Genomic DNA, 20,187 nt, shown 5'->3' on the forward strand with positions numbered 1-20,187 from the left:
CTGTCACATGGAACTGCAAAAGCAGCGGGAGGCCAGCAGTTCTGACCCCCAGCCCAGCCCCGAGCCCACCCGGCTCTGCCCTGTAGGGAATCTTACTCACGACAGCGAACTTCTTGTTCAGGGCCATCTGCTCAGCCAGCACGGACTGGTTGTGGAAAAGGTGGGGCTGCATGTGGCTCCACATGTGGGGGAACCACCAGAACTCCTTCACGTATGACAGCAGCAGGTCGTCCCCTGCGTCCTCAGCATCGGTACCTATAGCCCAAGCACAGGCAGCTCAGCCCAGTCCAAGGCCCAGGGATGGGCGTGGAAGGCCACTGCCCACCCAAAAGTTGCTCAGAGCAGTTCTATGAGCTACAGGGCAGCACAGACAGAGCCCCAGTCCAGACCCTGGAACTGTGTGGCCTTGAGTCAGTGAATAACTTCGGCCAAGTTCTCCCCATATTTGGGCCCTCAAGGTCTGTCTGTGCAATATGCAGTTCAGATACAATGATCCCAAGGGTTTCCTCTAGCTCTGGCTTGCTTGCTGTGATTTTATTCCTGTTTTTCTGTTGGGCTGTCTTTTACTTATTAACTTACAGATGTTTCTTGTATATATACAGGATGTTTAAGCTGTCTTGTGTATATCGCCACAGCTACCTCTGATATGCTAAGGGTGTGTGTGTACTCAGTCATGTCTGACTCTTTGCAACCCAATGGACTGCAGCCTGCCAGGCTCCTCTCTCCATGGAATTTTCCAGGCAAGAATACTAGAGCAGGTTGCCATTTCCTACTCCAAGGGATGGAGCCTGTATTTCTTGTGTCTCCTGCACTGCCAGGCAGATTCTATACCACTAGTGCCAGCTGGGAAGCCCCGTTAAGGGTTAAGAATATAAAGATACTGACAAACAACCCAGTGTTGCTCTTATCTGGCTTTGGAGCTAAGCTGCAGACTTTCCTCCCAGAGCTGCAGACTAGGAGGGTTTGCCTAGAATTTAAGAGAGGTTGTCCTCACTGTGGCCCAAGCAGGCGGCAGCTCAAGCGAATACTCACTACAGATGACCACTCACGGGCTCTTCCCTCCTGCCCGGTCCTGACGGACAGCATGTGAGGAACGAGGGAAAGTCACCAAGAGGAGGGCAAGTACGACCCAGACAGCCCTCAAGATGTGAAAATAAACTCATTCCAGGCAAAGAACAGGATACAACCCACAAGAACAGCTAAATGAAGTGGAGACAGGCAACCAACCTGAAGAAGTTAAAGTGTGAGCTGCTCAACCTTGTCTGACTCTTTGCAGCCCCATGGACTGTAGCCTGTCAGGCTCCTCTGTCCATGTAATTCTCCAGGCAAGAATACTGGAGTGGGTTGTCATTTCCTTCTCCAGGGGATCTTCCCAACCCAGGGATCAAACCCAGGTCTCCCTCATTGTAGGCACATACTTTACTCTGAGCCACCAGGGAATAAGAATTTAGAGTAACGATAGTAAGCATGATTCAAAATCTTGGAAAGAGAATGGACGCATAGATCATTAAAATACAAAAGATGTTTAACAAAGACCTAGAAGATTTAAAGAACAAACAGAGATGAAAACAATACAATAATTGGAATGAAAAATACACTAGAAGAAATCAATAGCAGAATAACTGAGTCAGACGAAGTGAGCGGAAAGACAGAATGATAGAAATCACAGCCATGGAGCAGAATAAAGGAAAAAGTAAAGAAATGAGGACAGTCTCAGAAATCTCTGGGATAATATTAAATACACTAACATTCACTTTATAGGGTCCCGAAGGAGGAGACAGAAAGGGACTGAGAATATATGAAGAGACTATAGCTGAGAAGTCTCCTAACATGAGAAAATAATCACCCAAGTCCAGAAAGAATCCCATACAACATAAACCCAAGGAGGACCATAACCCCCCTAATACATACTAATAAAACAGACAAAAATTAAAGACAAAAAATATTAAAAACAAAAGGCAACAAATAATATACAAGGGAACTCCCCCAGAGTTATGAGCTGATTTTTCGAAACTCTGGAGGCCAGAAGGGATGGCACAATATATTTAAAGTGACAAAAGGGAGACATCTACAGCCAAGAATACTCTATCCAGCAAGGCTTTCATTCAAATTCAATGGAGAAATCAAAGCTTTACAGACAAGCATAAGCTAAGAAAATTCAGTACCACCAAACCAGCCTTACAACAAATCTTAAAGGAACTTCTTTAGGCAGAAAATAAACGGCGGACAACGAGAATCAGGAAAATTACAAAACGGGAAAGCTCACTATAAAGGCAAACAAAGTAAAGGTAGGAAATCATTCATACACAAATCTGATATCAAACCAGCAATCTAGAAAAGAGGAGAGTACAAGTGAAGAATATTGGAAATTAAGAGACCAGCAACTTAAAACAATCTTGTGCGTATGTAGACTACTATATCAAAACCTCAGGGAAACCACACACACACAAAATCTACAAAAGATACAGACACAAAAAAGGAAAAGTAATCCAAATACAACAGTAAAGATAGGCATTAAATCACAAGAGAAAAGCACAAAAGAGGAAGGAAGAAAAAAAAATCTTTAGAAATAAATCCAACTAACAACTAACAAAACGGCATTAAGAGCATAACTATTGATAATTACCTTAAATGTTAAAGGATTAAATGCTCAAACCAAAAGACATAAATTGGCTGAATAGATACAAAAATAAGACCCATATATACATATGCTGTTTACAACAGACTCTTTTAGGAAGGGTCTTAGGAAGCATTACTTACAAACAAAGCTAGAGGAGGTGATGGAATTCCAGACGATCTATTTAAAATCCTAAAAGATGATGCTGTTAAAGTGCTGCACTCAATATGCCAACAAATTTGGGAAATTCAGCAGAGGTCACAGGACTGGAAAAGGTCAGTTTTCATTCCAATCTCAAAAGAAGGGCAATGCCAAAGTATGTTCAAACTACTACACAATTATACTCATTTCACATGCTAAAAGGTAATGCTCAAAATCCTTCAAGCTAGGCTTCAACAGTATGTAAACCAAGAAATTCCAGATGTACAAGCTAGATTTAGAAAAGGCAGAGAAACCAGAGATCAAATTTCCAATATCCATTAGATTACAGGAAAAGAAAGGGAATTCCAGAAAAACATCTACTTCTGCTTCACTGACTACAGTAAACCCTTTGACTGTGTGGGTCACAACAAATTGTGGAAAATTCTAAAAGAGACAGAAATGCCAGACCACCTTACCTGCCTCCTGAGAAACCTGTATGCAGGTCACGAAGCAACAGTTGAGAACTGGACGTGGAACAACAGACTAGTTCAAAATTGAGAAAGGAATACATCAAGGCTGTATATTGTCACCCTGTTTATTTAACTTATATACAGAGTACATCATGTGAAATGCCGGGCTGGATGAAGTACAAGTTGGAATCAACATTGCCGGGAGAAATATCAATAACCTCAGATATGCAAATGACACCATCCTAACGGCAGAAAGCAAGGAGCAACTAAATAAAGAGCCTCTTGTTGAAGGTGAAAGAGGAATGTGAAAAACTGGTTTAAAACCCAAGACCAAAAGAAACGAAGAACATGGCATCCAGTCCCATCAATTTATGACAAATAGATGGGGAAAAATGGAAACAATGACAGATTTTATTTTCATGGGCTCCAAAATCACTGTGGATGTTGACTGCAGCCATGAATTACAAGATGCCTGCTCCTTGGAAGAAAAGCTATAATACCCTGAAGTGAAGTGAAGTCGCTCAGTCGTGTCCGACTCTTTGCGACCCTATGGACTGTAGCCCACCAGGCTCCTCCATCCATGGGATTCTCCAGGCAAGAATATTGGAGTGGGTTACCATTTCCTTCTTCATTGTATTAAAAAGCACAGATGTCACTTTGCTGACAAAGGTACATCTGGTCAAATCTATGGTTTTTCCAGTAGTCATGTATGGATGTGAGATTTAGACCATAAAGAAGGCTGAGGGCCAAAGAATTGATGCTTTCGAACTATGGTGCTGGAGAAGACTCTTGAAAGTCCCTTGGACATCAAGGAGATCAAACAAGTCAACGCTAAAGGAAATCAACCTTCATTATTTCCTGGAAGGACTGATGCTGAAACTCGAGTACTTTGGCCACCTGATGTGAACAGCCAACTCACTGGAAAAGACCCTGATGCTGGGAAAGACTGAGGGCAGGAAGAGAAGCGGGCAACAGAAGATGAGATGGTTGGATGGCATCACTGACTCAATGGACATGAGTTTGAGCAAACTCCAGGAGACAGTGAAGTACAGGGAAGCCTGGTATGCTGCAGTCCAATGGGTCGCAAAGGGATGGATATGACTGAGCAATTGAATAACAACAAGGTCAGAATGGCCATCATCAAAACATCTACAAAAAATAAAGGCTAGAAGGGTGCAGAGAAAAAGGAATGCTCCTACACTATTGGCGGGAATATAAATGGGTACAACCATGATTAAGAAGAATACAGAGGTTCCTTAAAAAACTATATACAGAATTATTAATACCACATGATCCAGCAATAACATTCCAGGGCATATATCCAGAGAAAACCATTATTCAAAAAGATACATGCACCCAAGGGTTCACTGCAGCACTGTTTACAATAGCCCAGACATGGAAGCAACTTATCTATCAACAGACCAATGGGTAAAGAAGAAGTGGTACATATATACAATGGAGTATTACCCAGCAGTAAAGATGAGCAAAAAAATATCATCTGCAGCAACATGAATAAACCAAGAGATTCTTATAGTCAGAGATTAAGTCAAACAGAAATGACAAGTACCATATGATATCGCTTTATAGGAAAAATCTAAGAAGTTAGTAAAAATGAACTTATTTACAAACAGAATTAGAGTCACAGATATAGAAAACAAACCTATTGTGGAAAACACTTAGAGAGACAGGAATACCAGACCAACTTACCTGCCTCCTGAGAAGCCTGTGTGCAGGTAAAGAGGCAACAGTTAGAACCAAACATGGAACAACGACTGGTTCAAAATTGGCAAAGGAGTACAACAAGGCTGAATATTGTCACTCTGGTTATTTAACTTATATGCACAGTACATCATGTGAAATACCAGGTTGGATGAAACACAAACTGGAATCAAGATTGCCAGGAGCTACACCAATAACCTCAGATATACAGATGACATCACCCTAATGGCAGAAAGCGAAGAGGAACTAAAGAGCCTCTTGATGAAAGTGAAAGAGAAGAGTGAAAAGGTTGGCTTGAAGCTCAACATTCAGAAAACTAAGATCATGGCATCCGGTCCCATCACTTCATGGCAAACAGATGGGGAAACAGTGGCTGACTTTATTTTTCTGGGCTCCAAAATCACTGCAGACAGTGACTGTAGCCATGAAATTAAAAGACGCTTACTCCTTGGAAGGAAAGTTATGACCAACCTAGACAGCATATTAAAAAGCAGAGACATTACTTTGTCAATAAAGGTTCATCTAGTCAAGGCTATGGTTTTTCCAGTGGTCATGTACGGATGTGAGAGTTGGACTATAAAGAAAGCTGAATGCCGAAAAAGTGATGCTTTTGAATTGTGGTGTTGAAGAAGACTCTTGAGAGTCCCTTGGACTGCAAGGAGATCCAACCAGTCCATCCTAAAGGAGATCAGCCCTGTGTGTTCATTACAAGGACTGATGTTGAAGCTGAAACTCCAATACTTTGGCCACCTGATTCGAAGAGCTGACTCATTTGAAAAGACCCTGATGCTGGGAAAGATTGAGGGCAGGAGGAGAAGGGGATGATAGAGAATGAGATGGCTGGATGGCATCACCAACTCAAAGGACATGGGTTTGGGTAGACTCCAGCAGTTGGTGATGGACAGGGAGGCCTGGCCTGCTGCAGTTCATGGGGTCACAAAGAGTCGGACACAACTGAGCAACGGAACTGAACTGAACCTACAACCTTTGTTGTAGAAAAAACATATGTGAACATCTCCATGACCTTGGCTTTGTTCAGAGTTCATTAAATATGATACCAAAAGCACAGAAAACAATGAAAAATAGATTCACTGGCTTTCAAAAAAATAAACCTTCATGCATCACAGGACATTCTCAAAAGAGTGGAAAGACAAGCAAGAGAATGGCAGAAAATGTTTGCAAACCCACAGACTGATTATGGGATTAATATCCAGAATGTGTAAAAGATGTCGACAACACAATTTAAAAATTAGCAGAAACCTAACAAAACATTTCTCTAGAAAAGACATACAAGTGGCCCAGAACACATAAAAGATGCAGAATACAACTGACTGATGGAAATCAAAACTATAATGAGATACAACCTCACACGGGTCAGAAGGGCCATCATCATAAAATCTACAAACAATAAATGCCGGAGAGGATGCGGAGAAAAGAGACCTTTCCTACACTACAGGTGAGAATGGAAATGGGTACAACCCATGATGAAGAAGAATATAGAGGTTCCTTATAAAACCGTGTAGAAAGAACTATGTACGATAAGATCCAGCAATCCCACTCCAGAGCATATATCCTGAAAAAAACAGTATTCTAAAAGACAGATGCACCGCAGGGTTCACTGTAGCACTGTTTACAATAGCCCAAACATGGCGCCACCTAAATGTTCACTGACAGAGGAATGGATAAAGAAGATGGTACATGTACAATGAAATATTACTCAGCCATTAAAGAGTGAGATAATGCCATCTGCAGCAACATGGATGGAACCAGAGGCTGTCATACAGTAAGTAATACACAGAAGGAGAAATACCACATAACATCTGTCGTATGTGGAATCTAGAGAGAAGTGATACAAATGAATTCATTTACAAAACAGAAACAGAATCACAGACTAAGAGAATGAACCTATAACTCCCAGGGGGGAAGGACAGAAGGTGTAATTAGTTTGGGATAGACAAGTACACACTGCTATATTTTAAATGGATAACCAACAAGGACTGATAATGTAGCACAGGGAACTCTGCTCAGGGTTTCATGGCAGCCTGGGTGGGAGGGGAGTTTGGGGAAAATGCACATATTTATATGTATGGCTGAGTCCTTTTGCTAGCCACCTGAAACTATCACATTGCTACTCAGCTACACTCCAATAAAAAATAAAAAGGTAAAAAAAAAAAAAAACACAACCATCATCAAAAAATCTACAAACAATAAATGCTGGAGAGGGTGAGGAGTAAAGGGAACTCTCCTACACTACTGGTGGGAATGTAAATGGGTACAACCATGATGGAGAAGAATATTCAGGTTCCTTAAAAATCTGTATACATAACTACCATATGAGCCAGCTGCTGCTGCTGCTAAGTCGCTTCAGTCATGTCCGCTATGTGACCTCATAGGTAGCCCACCAGGCTCCTCTGTCCCTGGGATTCTCCAGGCAAGAACACTGGAGTGGGTTGCCACTGCCTTCTCCAATGCATGAAAGTGAAAAGTGAAAGTGAAGTCATTCAGTCATGCCCGACTCATAGCGACCCCATGGACTGTAGCCCACCAGGCTCCTCCATCCATGGGGTTTTCCAGGCAAGAGTACTGGAGTAGGGTGCCATTGCCTTCTCCGATATGAGCCAGCAATCCCACTCAAAGGCATATATCCAGAGAAAACCATTATTCAAAAAAGATACCTGGAGCCAAGGTTCATTGCAACACTGTTTACAATAGCCAAGATATAGAAGTAACTTAAGTATCTACTGACACGTGAAGAGTCAGACAGGACTGAGCAACCTCACTTTCACTTTTCACCTTCATGCGTTGGAGAAGGAAATGGCAACCCACTCCAGTGTTCTTGCCTGGAGAATCCCAGGGACGGCGGAGCCTGGTGGGCTGCTCTCTCAGTTCTTTATTCTTGGATGATTTCAAACTGATTGAAAGTGGCCTGTTCCTCATTTCTGAGATTCTCTGCCTTATAGCTCTCACTTTGCCTTGGTGGCAGCCCAGCAGATCCAACCTTTGCATCTATGGAGTATTAATCATAAAAATGAATGAAATACTACCATTTACAGTAACATGGATGGACCAGGAGATTGTCATAGTCAGTGATATGTCAGACAAAAAATGATAAATATCATATGATATCACTCATATGCAAAATCTAAAAAAGTTGGTATAAATGAACTTATTTACAAAATAGAGTCACAGATATAGAAAATAAACCTATAGTTACCAGAGGGGAAAGTAAGGGGTGTCTGGGAGGCATAATTAGGAGACTGGGATCAGTATATACACACTGCTATTATTATCTATATATCTATACTCTATCTATATAACAGATAACCAATAAGGCCCTACTATATAGCACAGGGAACTCTATTCAGTATTCTGCATTAATCCCTATGTGAAAAGAATTTATAACAGAGTGCATACAGGTATAGATCTAATTAATTCACTTTGCTGAACGCCAGAAAGTGATATAACACTGTATACCAACTAAACTCTAATAAAAATTTAAACATAATATAATGTATTTCAGAATTCAATCAAGGAAATGAAAAGCTTCTACCTTGAAAACTCTAAAACATTGCTTAAGGAGGACCTAAATAATTGGAAAGCAACCCATGTTTAAATATTAGAATGCTTACTCTTGCTCAAATAACAATACTAGTCAGCCCAATATACAGATTCATTTCATTCCTATTCAATCAAGAGTTTTTCTCCCCCCTGAATTGGGGGAAAATTTTCTAATATTTATTTGGAATTCCAAGGGATGCTCAAGAGCGAAATTTACCTTGCAAAAGTGTGTTACTGCATTTGAATAGACATACAAACCACAGAGTTTACTTGGAACACAGAAAGAAACCTTCAGCCTAAGCTAAGAACTACAGATGCAAACAGACACACATCTCCATGACTATGGCCTGGGTTATGGGTCCTAAAATGTGACATCGAAGGCATAGAAAACAATGAAAATTAGATACACTGGTCATCAAAAAAGTTAAAAACTTCCATGTGTCACAGGACATTCTCATGAGAGTGAAAGGACAACTAGAGGTTGGCAGAAATATTTACAAACCAGAGGCCTGCTACAGGTTTAAGATGTCAACAACACAATTTAAACGTGGTCCAAAAACCTGAACAAACATTTCTCTTAAGAAGACAAACAAATGGCCAACAGCAAATGAAAAGATGCTCAACACCTCCAATTACTAGAGAAATGGAAATTAGAACTACAGTGAGATATCTTGTCACACAGGTCACAATGGCCATCATCATAAAACCAACAGGGTCTGAGGTGATCTCTAAAAATGGAGCACAAGACACTTGACCCAGAAAACCCTACAAATCATGCAGATCAAGAGGTTCAGATCTTCGTGTTCACTTTAAGAACACTCGAGAAACTGCCCAGACCATTAAGTGTATGCATATCTGAAAAGCCACCAAGTGAAAGACTGATGCTGAAGCTGAAACTGCAATACTTTGGCCACCTCATGCGACGAGTTGACTCACTGGAAAAGACTCTGATGCTGGGAAAGGTTGGGGGCGGGAGGAGAAGGGGACGACCGAGAATGAGATGGCTGGATGATCACCGACTCTGGACATGAGTTTGAGTGAACTCCGGGAGTTGGTGATGGACAGGGAGGCCTGGCGTGCTGTGATTCATGGGGTCGCGGAGAGTTGGACACGACTGAGCAACTGAACTGAACTGAACTGTCTGAAGGATATCACCGTAAAGAAGCAATGAGTGCCACTCCATCATTCCAGCGTGGAGTCGGTAGGTGTGCCCAGGCCAAACAGTGGGGCTGGACGCAGGCTCAGTGGCCCGAAAAGAGTGCTGAATTTCTACTGCACATGCTCGGAGATGCAGAGAGCGCTGAACTTAGGGGCTTAGATGCAGGCTCTCTGGTCACTGAGCACATTCAGGTGAACAAAGCCCCCCGGAGGCGGTGCAGGACTTAGAGACTCATGGTCAGATCCAGCCACAAGTGAGCCCTCCCTGCACACTGAGAAGGTGCTAACTGGAGAAGAACATTGTTCCTAAACCAGAAGAGGAGGTTGTGCAGAAGAAAAAGATACCCCAGAAGAAACTGAAGAAATAAAAATTGATAGTCCAGGAATAAACACAGCAAAAAATAGATGCTTACAAAAGTTAAAAATAAAAAATCTATAAATAAATGTTGGAGAGGGTAATGAGAAAAGGGAACTCTCCTACACTAATGGTGGGAATGTAGGTGGGTACAACCATGATGGAGAAGAAACAATATACAGAACTATTAATACCATGAGATCCAGCAATCCCACATGAGGGCATATAGCCAGAGAAAACTATTACTCAAAAAGATACATGCACCCCAGGGTTCATGGCAGCACTGTTTACAGTAGCAAAGACATGGAGGCCACACAGATACCTACTGGCAGACAAATGGGTAAAGAAGAAGTGGTACATGTATACAATGGAGTATTACTAGCCATAAAAATGAATGAAACAATGTTCTTTGCAGAAACATGGATGGACAGAGAGTCTCACAGCCAGTGATGTAAGTCAGACAGAAAAGGACAAATATCATATGCTATCACTTATATCCAAAATCTAAAGTGTTGCCATAAATGCAATTATCAATAACACAGATATAGAAAACAAATCTATGGTTACCAGAAGGGAAAGTGAGGGCTGGCTGGAAGGGATAAATCAGGAGACTGGGATCAACATACACACATTACCCTATATAAAATAAATAACTAGTAACAACCTACTCTACAGCACAGGGAACTCTATTCAGTACCCTGCATTAACCCCTATGTGAAAAGAATCTAAAAGCCAGTGGATATACGAATAATTTAACTGATTCAATTTGCTGTATGCCTGAAGCTAACACAACACTGAATACCAACTATACGCCAAAAAAAAATTTAAACATAATATAAAATATTTCAGAATTCAGTCAAGAAGGTGAAATGCTTCTACCCTGAAAACTCTAAAACACTGCTTAAAGAAGACCTAAATAATTGGAAAACAACCTGTTTGAATATATTAGAATGCCTGCTGCTGCTGCGTCACTTCAGTCGTGTCCGACTCTGTGTGACCCCATAGACAGAAGCCCACCAGGCTCCCCCGTCCCCGGGATTCTCCAGGCAAGAACACTGGAGTGGGTTGCCATTTCCTTCTCCAATGTGTGAAAGTGCAAAGTGAAAGTGAAGTCGCTCAGTCGTGTCCGACCCTTAGTGACCCCACGGACTGCAGCCTACCAGCCTCCTCCATCCATGGGATTTTCTAGGCAAGAGTACTGGAGTGGCTCGCCATTGCCTTCTCCGATTAGAATGCCTAGTAATGTTCAAATAATACTACTATTCAGTAAAAATAGAGATTCATTTCATTCCTATTCAATCTGATATTTTTTTCTGAATTGGTAAAAACATCGTAATATTCACATGGAATTCCAAGGGACACTGAAGAGCCAAATAGTATTCCAGATGTGTAGCATTAAACATGCAGACCATGGAATAGACTTGAGAACCAAGAAACAAACCCTCACTTCTAATTTCACTTGATTGCTGATAGAAGTGCTAAGACTGGTCACCGGGCCAAGAACAGATCCAACAAATAGCCTGTAGAACCCAGACATCATGTGCAAAACCTTTACAGTGGATCTTCCCTCATACCATACACAAAATTTAATGCACAATGAATCAAGGCCTAAAATTTTGGAACTAAGCAATAGAACTGCAGAAGAAAAAAAGGCTGAATATCTCCCTGACCTTCGATTTGGTGTTGGAACCTTCAATCTGACACCTAAGGCACAGAAAACAATGAAAATCAGACATTGGCCTTCAAATAGCAAAAAATAAGAAACTTCCACACATCACAGGACATTCTCACAAGAGTGAAGACAACCGAGAGGAGGGCAAAAATGCTGGAACACCGCAGGCCTCCTACAGGCTTAATGTTCAGAATATATAAAAGATGCTTACTAATGCATATATATGGAATTTAGAAAGATGGTAATGATAACCCTGTATGCGAGACAGCAAAAGAGACAAAGATGTATAGAATAGTCTTTTGGACTCTGTGGGAGAGGGCGAGGGTGGGATGATTTGGGAGAATGGCATTGAAACATGTATATTATCGTATGTGAAACGAATCGCCAGTCCAGGTTCGATGCATGATACAGGATGCTCGGGGCTGGTGCACTGGGATGACCCAGAGGGATGGGATGGGGAGGAAGGTGGAAGGGGGGCAGTAAAATTTAATTTATTTATAAATTAAATAAAGAAAAAAAATTTACTATATGGATTTGTTGCAAAAAATATATATATAAAAGATGCCAACAACTGAATGCAAAATTGAACCTAAAACCTAAACAAACACGTCTCAGAGAAGACATACAAATAGCCAACAGAACATGAAAAGATGTTCAACATCACTAATTATTAAACACTTGGAAATTAAAACTACAGTGAGATCCTACTGCACATGGGTGAGAATGGTGGTTATCAAAAAATCTACAAACAATAAATGCTGGAGAGGGTGTGGAGAAAATGGAGTCCCCTACACTGCTGGAGGGAGTGTAAATGGGTACACCCATTACAGAGAACACTACCACGGTTCTTTATGAAACTATATACAGAACTACCCTATGATCCAGCAATCCTACTCCAAGGCATACATCTAGAAGAAACTAGCATTCCAAAGGATACCTGCACCTCAGGGTCCACTGCACCACTGTTTACAATACCCAAGACTTGGAAGCCACCTAAATGTCCATCGACAGAGAAATGGAGAAAGAAAAAGTGCAACACCTATTCAGGGAATATTACTTAGCCATTAAAAAGAATGAAATAATGCAATTTGCAGCCTCATGGATAGACAGAGAGATTTTCATATTCAGTAAAGAAAATCAGACAGAGATGGAAGAAATATCACATGATATCCCCTGTATGGGGAATTTAAAAAGAAAGGATACAAGCTAACTTATTTAGAAAACAAAATAGACTCACAGACTTAAGAATGACTTACGGTTGCCAGGGGTGAAGGGCAGGGAGAAGGGTTTGTAGGGAGTCTGGGATACACGTGAACACATCGCTACATTTAAAATGGATAAGAAGCAAATCCTATTGTATAGCATATGGAACTGTGCTCAATGCTATATGGCAGCCTGGATGGGAAAGAGTTTAGAGGATAATGGGTATGTGTACAACACAAGACAAGACTCTACACATGGACATCACCAGATGGTCAACACTGAAATCAGATTGATTATACTCTTTGCAGCCAAAGATGAAGAAGCTCTATACAGTTAGCAAAAACAAGACCAGGAGCTGACTGTGGCTCAGATCATGAACTCCTTACTGCCAAATTCAGACTTAAATTGAAGAAAGTAGGGAAAACCACTACACCATTCAGATATGACCTAAATCAAACCCCTTATGATTATACAGTGGAAGTGAGAAATAGATTTAAGGGACTAGATCTGATAGAGTACCTGATGAACTCTGGACGGAGGTTCGTGACATTGTACAGGAGACAGGGACCAAGACCATCCCCATGGAAAAGAAATGCAAAACAGCAAAATGGCTGTCTGAGGAGGCCTTACAAATAGCTGTGAAAAGAAGAGAAGCGAAAAGCAAAGGAGAAAAGGAAAGATATAAGCATCTGAATGCAGAGTTCCAAAGAATAGCAAGGAGAGATAAGAAAGCCTTCCTCAGTGATCAATGCAAAGAAATAGAGGAAAACAACAGAATAGGAAAGACTAGAGATCTTTTCAAGAAAATTAGAGATACCGAGGGAACATTTCATGCAAAGATGGGCTCAATAAAGGACAGAAAGGGTATGGACCTAACAGAAGCAGAAGATATTAAGAAGAGGTGGCAAGAATACACAGAAGAACTGTACAAAAAAGATCTTCACGACCAATATAATCACAATGGCGTGATCACTCATCTAGAGCCAGACATCTTGGAATGTGAAGTCAAGTGGGCCTTGGAGAGCATCACTATGAACAAAGCTAGTGGAGGTGATGGAATTCCAGTTGAGCTATTTCAAATCCTGAAAGATGATGCTGTGAAAGTGCTGCACTCAATATGCCAGCAAGTTTGGAAGACTCAGCAGTGGCCACAGGACTGGAAAAGGTCAGTCTTCATTCCAATCCCAAAGAAAGGCAATGCCAAAGAATGCTCAAACTACCGCACAATTGCAGTCATCTTACACGCTAGTAAAGTCATGCTCAAAATTCTCCAAGCTAGGCTTCAGCAATATGTGAACCGTGAACTTCCAGATGTTCAAGCAGGTTTTAGAAAAGGCAGAGGCACCAGAGATCAAATTGCCAACATCTGCTGGATCATGGAGAAAGCAAGAGAGTTCCAGAAAAACATCTATTTCTGCTTCATTGACTATGCCAAAGCCTTTGACTGTGTGGATCACAATAAACTGTGGAACATTCTGAAAGAGATGGGAATACCAGACCACCTGACCTGCCTCTTGAGAAACCTGTATGCAGGTCAGGAAGCAACAGTTAGAACCGGACATGGAACAACAGACTGGCTCCAAATAGAAAAAGGAGTACATCAAGGTTGTATATTGTCACCCTGCTTATTTAACTTATATGCAGAGTACATCATGAGGAATGCTGGGCTGGAAGAAGCACAAGCTGGACTCAAGACTGCCAGGAGAAATATCAATCACCTCAGATATGCAGATGACACCACCCTTATGGCAGAAAGTGAAGAGGAACTCAAAAGCCTCTTGATGAAAGTGAAAGAGGAGAGTGAAAAGGTTGGCTTGAAGCTCAACATTCAGAAAACAAAGATCATGGCATCTGGTCCCATCACTTCATGGGAAATAGATGGGGAAACAGTGGAAACAGTGTCAGACTTTATTTTTTTGGGCTCCAAAATCACTGCAGATGCTGATTGCAGCCATGAAATTAAAAGACGCTTACTTCTTGGAAGGAAAGTTATGACCAACCTAGATAGTATATTAAAAAGCAGAGACATTACTTTGCCAACAAAGGTCCGTCTAGTCAAGGATATGGTTTTTCCAGTGGTCATGTATGGATGTGAGAGTTGGACTGTGAAGAAAGCTGATCACCGAAGAATTGATGCTTTTGAACTGTGGTGCTGGAGAAGACTCTTGACAGTCCCTTGGACTGCAAGGAGATCCAACCAGTCCATTCTAAAGGAGATCAATCCTGGGTGTTCATTGGAAGGACTGATGCTGAAGCTGAAACTCCAACACTTTGGCCACCTCATGCGACGAGTTTACTCATTGGAAAAGACTCTGATGCTGGGAGGGATTGGGGGCAGGAGGAAAAGGGGACGACAGAGAATGAGATGGCTGGATGGCATCAACGACTCAATGGACATGAGTTTGAGTGAACTCCGGGAGTTGATGATGGACAGGGAGGCCTGGTTGCTGTGATTCATGGGGTCACAAAGAGTTGGACACGACTGAGTTGAACTGAACACAATTGTTATATATTGTTTTTGGATTAATCCCTTGATCATTACATGGCGTCCTTTCTTGTTTCTTGTAAGTCTTTTTTTTAAGTTGTAAATATATAAGCACTCAAAATCAGTTCAGTTCAGTCGCTCAGTCGTGTCCAACTCTCTGCGACCCCATGAATCACAGCACGCCAGACCTCCCTGTCCATCACCAACTCCCGGAGTTCACTCAAACTCATGTCCACAGAGCCGGTGATGCCATCCAGCCATCTCATTCTCGATCGTCCCCTTCTCCTCCCGCCCCCAACCTTTCCCAGCATCAGAGTCTTTTCAGCTCCTTAATATATAAGGTAAATGCTAATAGTCATAAAAGCAGAGACAGTGACACACAATAGTGGGGGATTTTAAACCCCACTTTCATCAATGGGCTAATCATCCAGACCAAAAAAAAAAAAATCAACAAGGAAACACGGGCCCTAAAAGATACATTAGACCAAATACACTTAGTTGATACTTACAGAAAACACCTTCTTCTATAGTACACATGGAATATTCTCCAGGACAGATCACACCAGAGGCCAAAAGCAAGCTTTGGTAAATTTAAGAAAACTGAAATCACATCAAGCATCTTTTCTGACCACAAAACTATGAGATTAGAAATCAATTACTGGGGAAAAAATGTAAAACACATAAATATGTGAAGACTATACGTTACTAAACAACCAACAGATCAATGAAAAAATCAAAGAGGTAATCAAAAAATAACTAGAGACAAGTGACAAATAAAAAAAATAGCAAACCTATGGGACTCAGCAAATACAATCTTACCTCAGGAAACGATAAAAATCTCAAATTAAACAAGCTAACTTTACGTCTAAAGCAACCAGTGAAAGAAGAACTAACAAAACCCAAAGTTAGTAAGAAAAGAAATCATAAAGATCACAGCAGAAATCAGTGAAATAGAGACAAAGAAAACAATAGAAAAAAAATCAATGAACCTAAAACCTAGTTCTTTGAAAAGATAAACAAAGTTGATGAACCTTTAGCCAAACTTATCAGAAAAAAGTGGCAAAGGGTGCAAATCAATAAAATTAGAAATGAAGAAGTTACAGTGAACACCACAGAAACACAAAGGATCATAAGATGACCACACACACATACACACAAAAACTATATGCCAAAAAAAGGGACAACCTAGAAGAAATGGACAAATTCTTAGAAGGACACAACCTTCCAAGACTGAACCAGGAAGAAACAGAAAATATGAACAGACCAATCTCAAGTGCTGAAACTGAAACAGTGATTTTAAACTCCCCAAAACAAAAGTCCATGACCAGGGGGCTACACAGGCAAATTCTATCAAACATTTAGAGAAGAGTTAATGCCTATCCTGAAACTCTTCCCAAAAACTACAGAGGAAGAAATACTCCCAAGCTCATTCTATGAGGCCATCATCACCCTGACACCAAAAGCAAAGATACCACATACACATATACAAAATTACATGCTAATATCAGTGATGAACACAGACACAAAACACGCAGCAAAATACCAGCAAACTAAATCCAACAATACATTAAAGGATCACACACCACGATCAAGTGGGATTTATCTCAAGGATGCAAGGATTCTTCAATATCCACAAATCAATGTGACACACCACATTAACAAAATGAAGAACAAAAACCGCATGATCATCTCAACAGATGCAGAAAAAGCTTTTGACAAAATGCAACACCCATTTATGATAAAAAAAAAAAAAACACTCCAGAAAGTGGGCATAAAGGGAACTTACCTCAACATAATAAAGGCTATATATGACAAACTCTGGAGAAGGCAATGGCAAGCCACTCGAGTACTCTTGCCTAGAAAATCCCATGGATGGAGGAGCCTGGTAGGCTGCAGTCTGTGGGGTCGCTAAGGGTCGGACACGACTGAGCGACTTCACTTTCACTTTTCACTTTCACACATTGGAGAAGGAAATGGCAACCCACTCCAGTGTTCTTGCCTGGAGAATCCCGGGGACGGGGGAGCCTGGTGGGCTTCTGTCTATGGGGTCACACAGAGTCAGACACGACTGAAGTGACGCAGCAGCAGCAGCAGCATAACAAACTCACAGCTAACATCATTCTCAATCCTGAAAAGCTGAAACCATTCCCTACAATCAGGAACAAGGCAAGGATGTCCTCTGCCACCACTTTTATTGAACATAGTTTTGGAAGTCCTAGCCACGGCAGAGAAGAAAAAGAAATGAAAGGAATCTAAATTGGAAAAGAAGAAATAAAATTGCCACTGTTTGCAGATGATATGATATTATACACAGAAAACCCTAAAGATGGTACTAGTAAACTACTAGAGCTCATCAATGAATTTGGTAAAGTTGCAGCGTACAAAATTAATACAAAGAAATCACTTGCTTTCCTACACACGAACAATATAGGTCAGAAAGAGAAATTAAGAAAACAATTCCATTTATCGTCACATCAAAAAGAATAAAATACCTAGGAATAAACCTACATAAGGAGACAAAAGATCTGTACTATGAAAACTATATGATGCTGATGAAAAGAAACAGGAGATGACACAAATGGAAGGATACACCATGTTTTTGGATTTGAAGAATCAATACTGTCAAGATGACTATACAACCCAAGACAATCTACAGATTCAATGCAATCCCTATCAAATTACCAATAGCATTTTTCACGGAATAAAAACCAAAATTTTAAATTTGTACAGAGTCACAAAAGACTGAATAGCCAAAGCAATCCTAGGAAAGGAAAACACAGGTGGAGGGATCAGGCCCCCTGACTTCAGACTACCCTACAAAGCCACAGTCATCAAGGCAGTATGCTCCTGGTACAAAAACAGAAATATAGATCAATAGAACAGGACAGAAAGCCCAGAAATACAGCCATGTGCCTATGCTTAATTAACTTATGACAAAGGAGGCAAGACTACACATTGGAGAAAAGACAGTCTCTTCAGTAAACGGTGCTAGGAAAACTGGCCAGCTACATGCAAAAGAATGAAATTATTCTCTAACACCAGACATAAAAATAAACTAAAACTGGATCAAAACTAAATATAAGGCTGGACATTATAGAACTCTTGGAGGAAAACAGGCAAACACTCTGACATAAGATCTTTTTGAATTAACCTCCCAGAATAATGAAAATAAAAACAAAAATAAACAAATGGGACTCAAACTCAAAAGTTTCTGCACAGCAAAGGAAACCATAAACAGAAAGACAATCCACAGAATGGGAGAAAATATTTGCAAACAAAGCAACTGACAAGGGATTAATCTCCAAAATATACAACAAAACTGTTCATGAAGCTCTAGGTCGAAAAAAGAAACAATCCAATCAAAAAATAGGCAGAAGATCAGACATTTCTTCAAAGAAAAGACATACAAATGGCCAAAAAGCACATGAAAAGATACTCAGCATCACTAAATACCAGATAAAAGGAAAGCAAAATACAATGACGTATCACTTCACATCAGTCAGAATGGCCATCATCAAAAAATATGCAAACAATACACAGGGAGCACTGCATGGCGCTCTGTGATGATTTAGAGGAGTAGAACAGGTCAGACTTAAGAGGGAGGGGATATATATATATATATAAAATTATGACTGATTTGCATTGATATAAGGCAGAGATCCCCACAACACTGTAAAGCAATTATCCTCCAATTTAAAAAATTGAAAAAATATGCAAACAATAAATGCTAAAGAGGGTGTAGAGAAAAGGGAATCCTCCTACACTGTTGGTAGGAATGTAAGCTGGTATAGCCACTATGGAGAATGTTATGGAGGTTTCCTAAAAAACTAAAATAGAGCTACCATATGATCCAGCAATCCCAGTTCTGGGCATATATTCAGAGAAAACCATAATTTGAAAAGATATATGCACCATAATGTTCACTGCAGCATTATTTACAACAGCTAAGACAAGGAAACCACCTAAATGTCCATGAACAGGGGAATGGATAAAGAAGAGGTACATATAGTAGCTCAAACGGTAAAGAATCCGCCTGCAACGCAGGAAATCCAAGTTCAATTCCTGGGTCAGGAAGATCCTCTGGAGAAGGGAATGGCAATCCATTCCAGTATTCTTAGCTGGAGAATCACATGGACAGAGGAGCCTGCAGATACGACTGAGCAACTAACAGTACCTACTACTCACCCATTAAGAAGAATGAAATAATGCCATTTACAGCCCATACGGATACTACAGATTATCACACTGAACAAGCCAAAGTAAATGTCACATCACTCAAGCAGAATCTGATTTCTAAAAATGATACAAATGAACTTCATCACAAAACAGAAACAGAGTTACAGATATGGAAAACAAACCTATGGTTACCAAAGGGGAAACACGGAGGGGGAGGGATAATCAGCAGTATAGGAATAACATATACACATGACCATAAATAAGATAGATAACCAACAAGGACCTGCTGTATAGCACAGGGAACTCGATATTCTGTGATAACCTATATGAGGAAAGAATCTAAAAAAGAATGAATACGTGTATATGTATAACTGAATCACTTTGCTGTACACCTGGAACCAACACAACACTGTAAATCAACTATACACCAATAAAATTTTAAAAAGAAAGATAATAAACTCATGACAGTGCTCATCTCTGGGGTGGGTACAATTACAGTGCCTTTTCAGTTTCTCTGTTATATATTTCTGTAATGTTCTTAAAATACAACCAGTTCCTTTGTAAGGCAGAAGTAGTACAAAGAATATTAAAGGCGGGGGTGAGACAGACCAGAGCGAGAAGACGCCCACTCCC

General features: G+C 40.6%; 1 protein-coding gene across 4 annotated transcripts in view; it reads right to left on the minus strand.

Moving 5' to 3' along the window:
- NDST1 (N-deacetylase and N-sulfotransferase 1) overlaps window positions 1-20,187 on the minus strand; it is a 130,155-nt gene that overhangs the window by 30,451 nt on the left and 79,517 nt on the right. For all 4 annotated transcript variants that reach the window (XM_055431347.2, XM_055431348.2, XM_055431350.2 and 1 more), the window contains one exon: window positions 101-255. In XM_055431347.2, coding sequence (XP_055287322.1) covers window positions 101-255 — 155 coding nt within the window. The remainder of the gene's footprint in view (window positions 1-100; window positions 256-20,187) is intronic.

The sequence above is a fragment of the Moschus berezovskii genome, chromosome 8, assembly GCF_049115385.1.
Source record: "Moschus berezovskii isolate FMDL1 chromosome 8, NW_MosBer_1.0, whole genome shotgun sequence".
Classification (NCBI taxonomy): Eukaryota; Metazoa; Chordata; class Mammalia; order Artiodactyla; family Moschidae; genus Moschus; species Moschus berezovskii.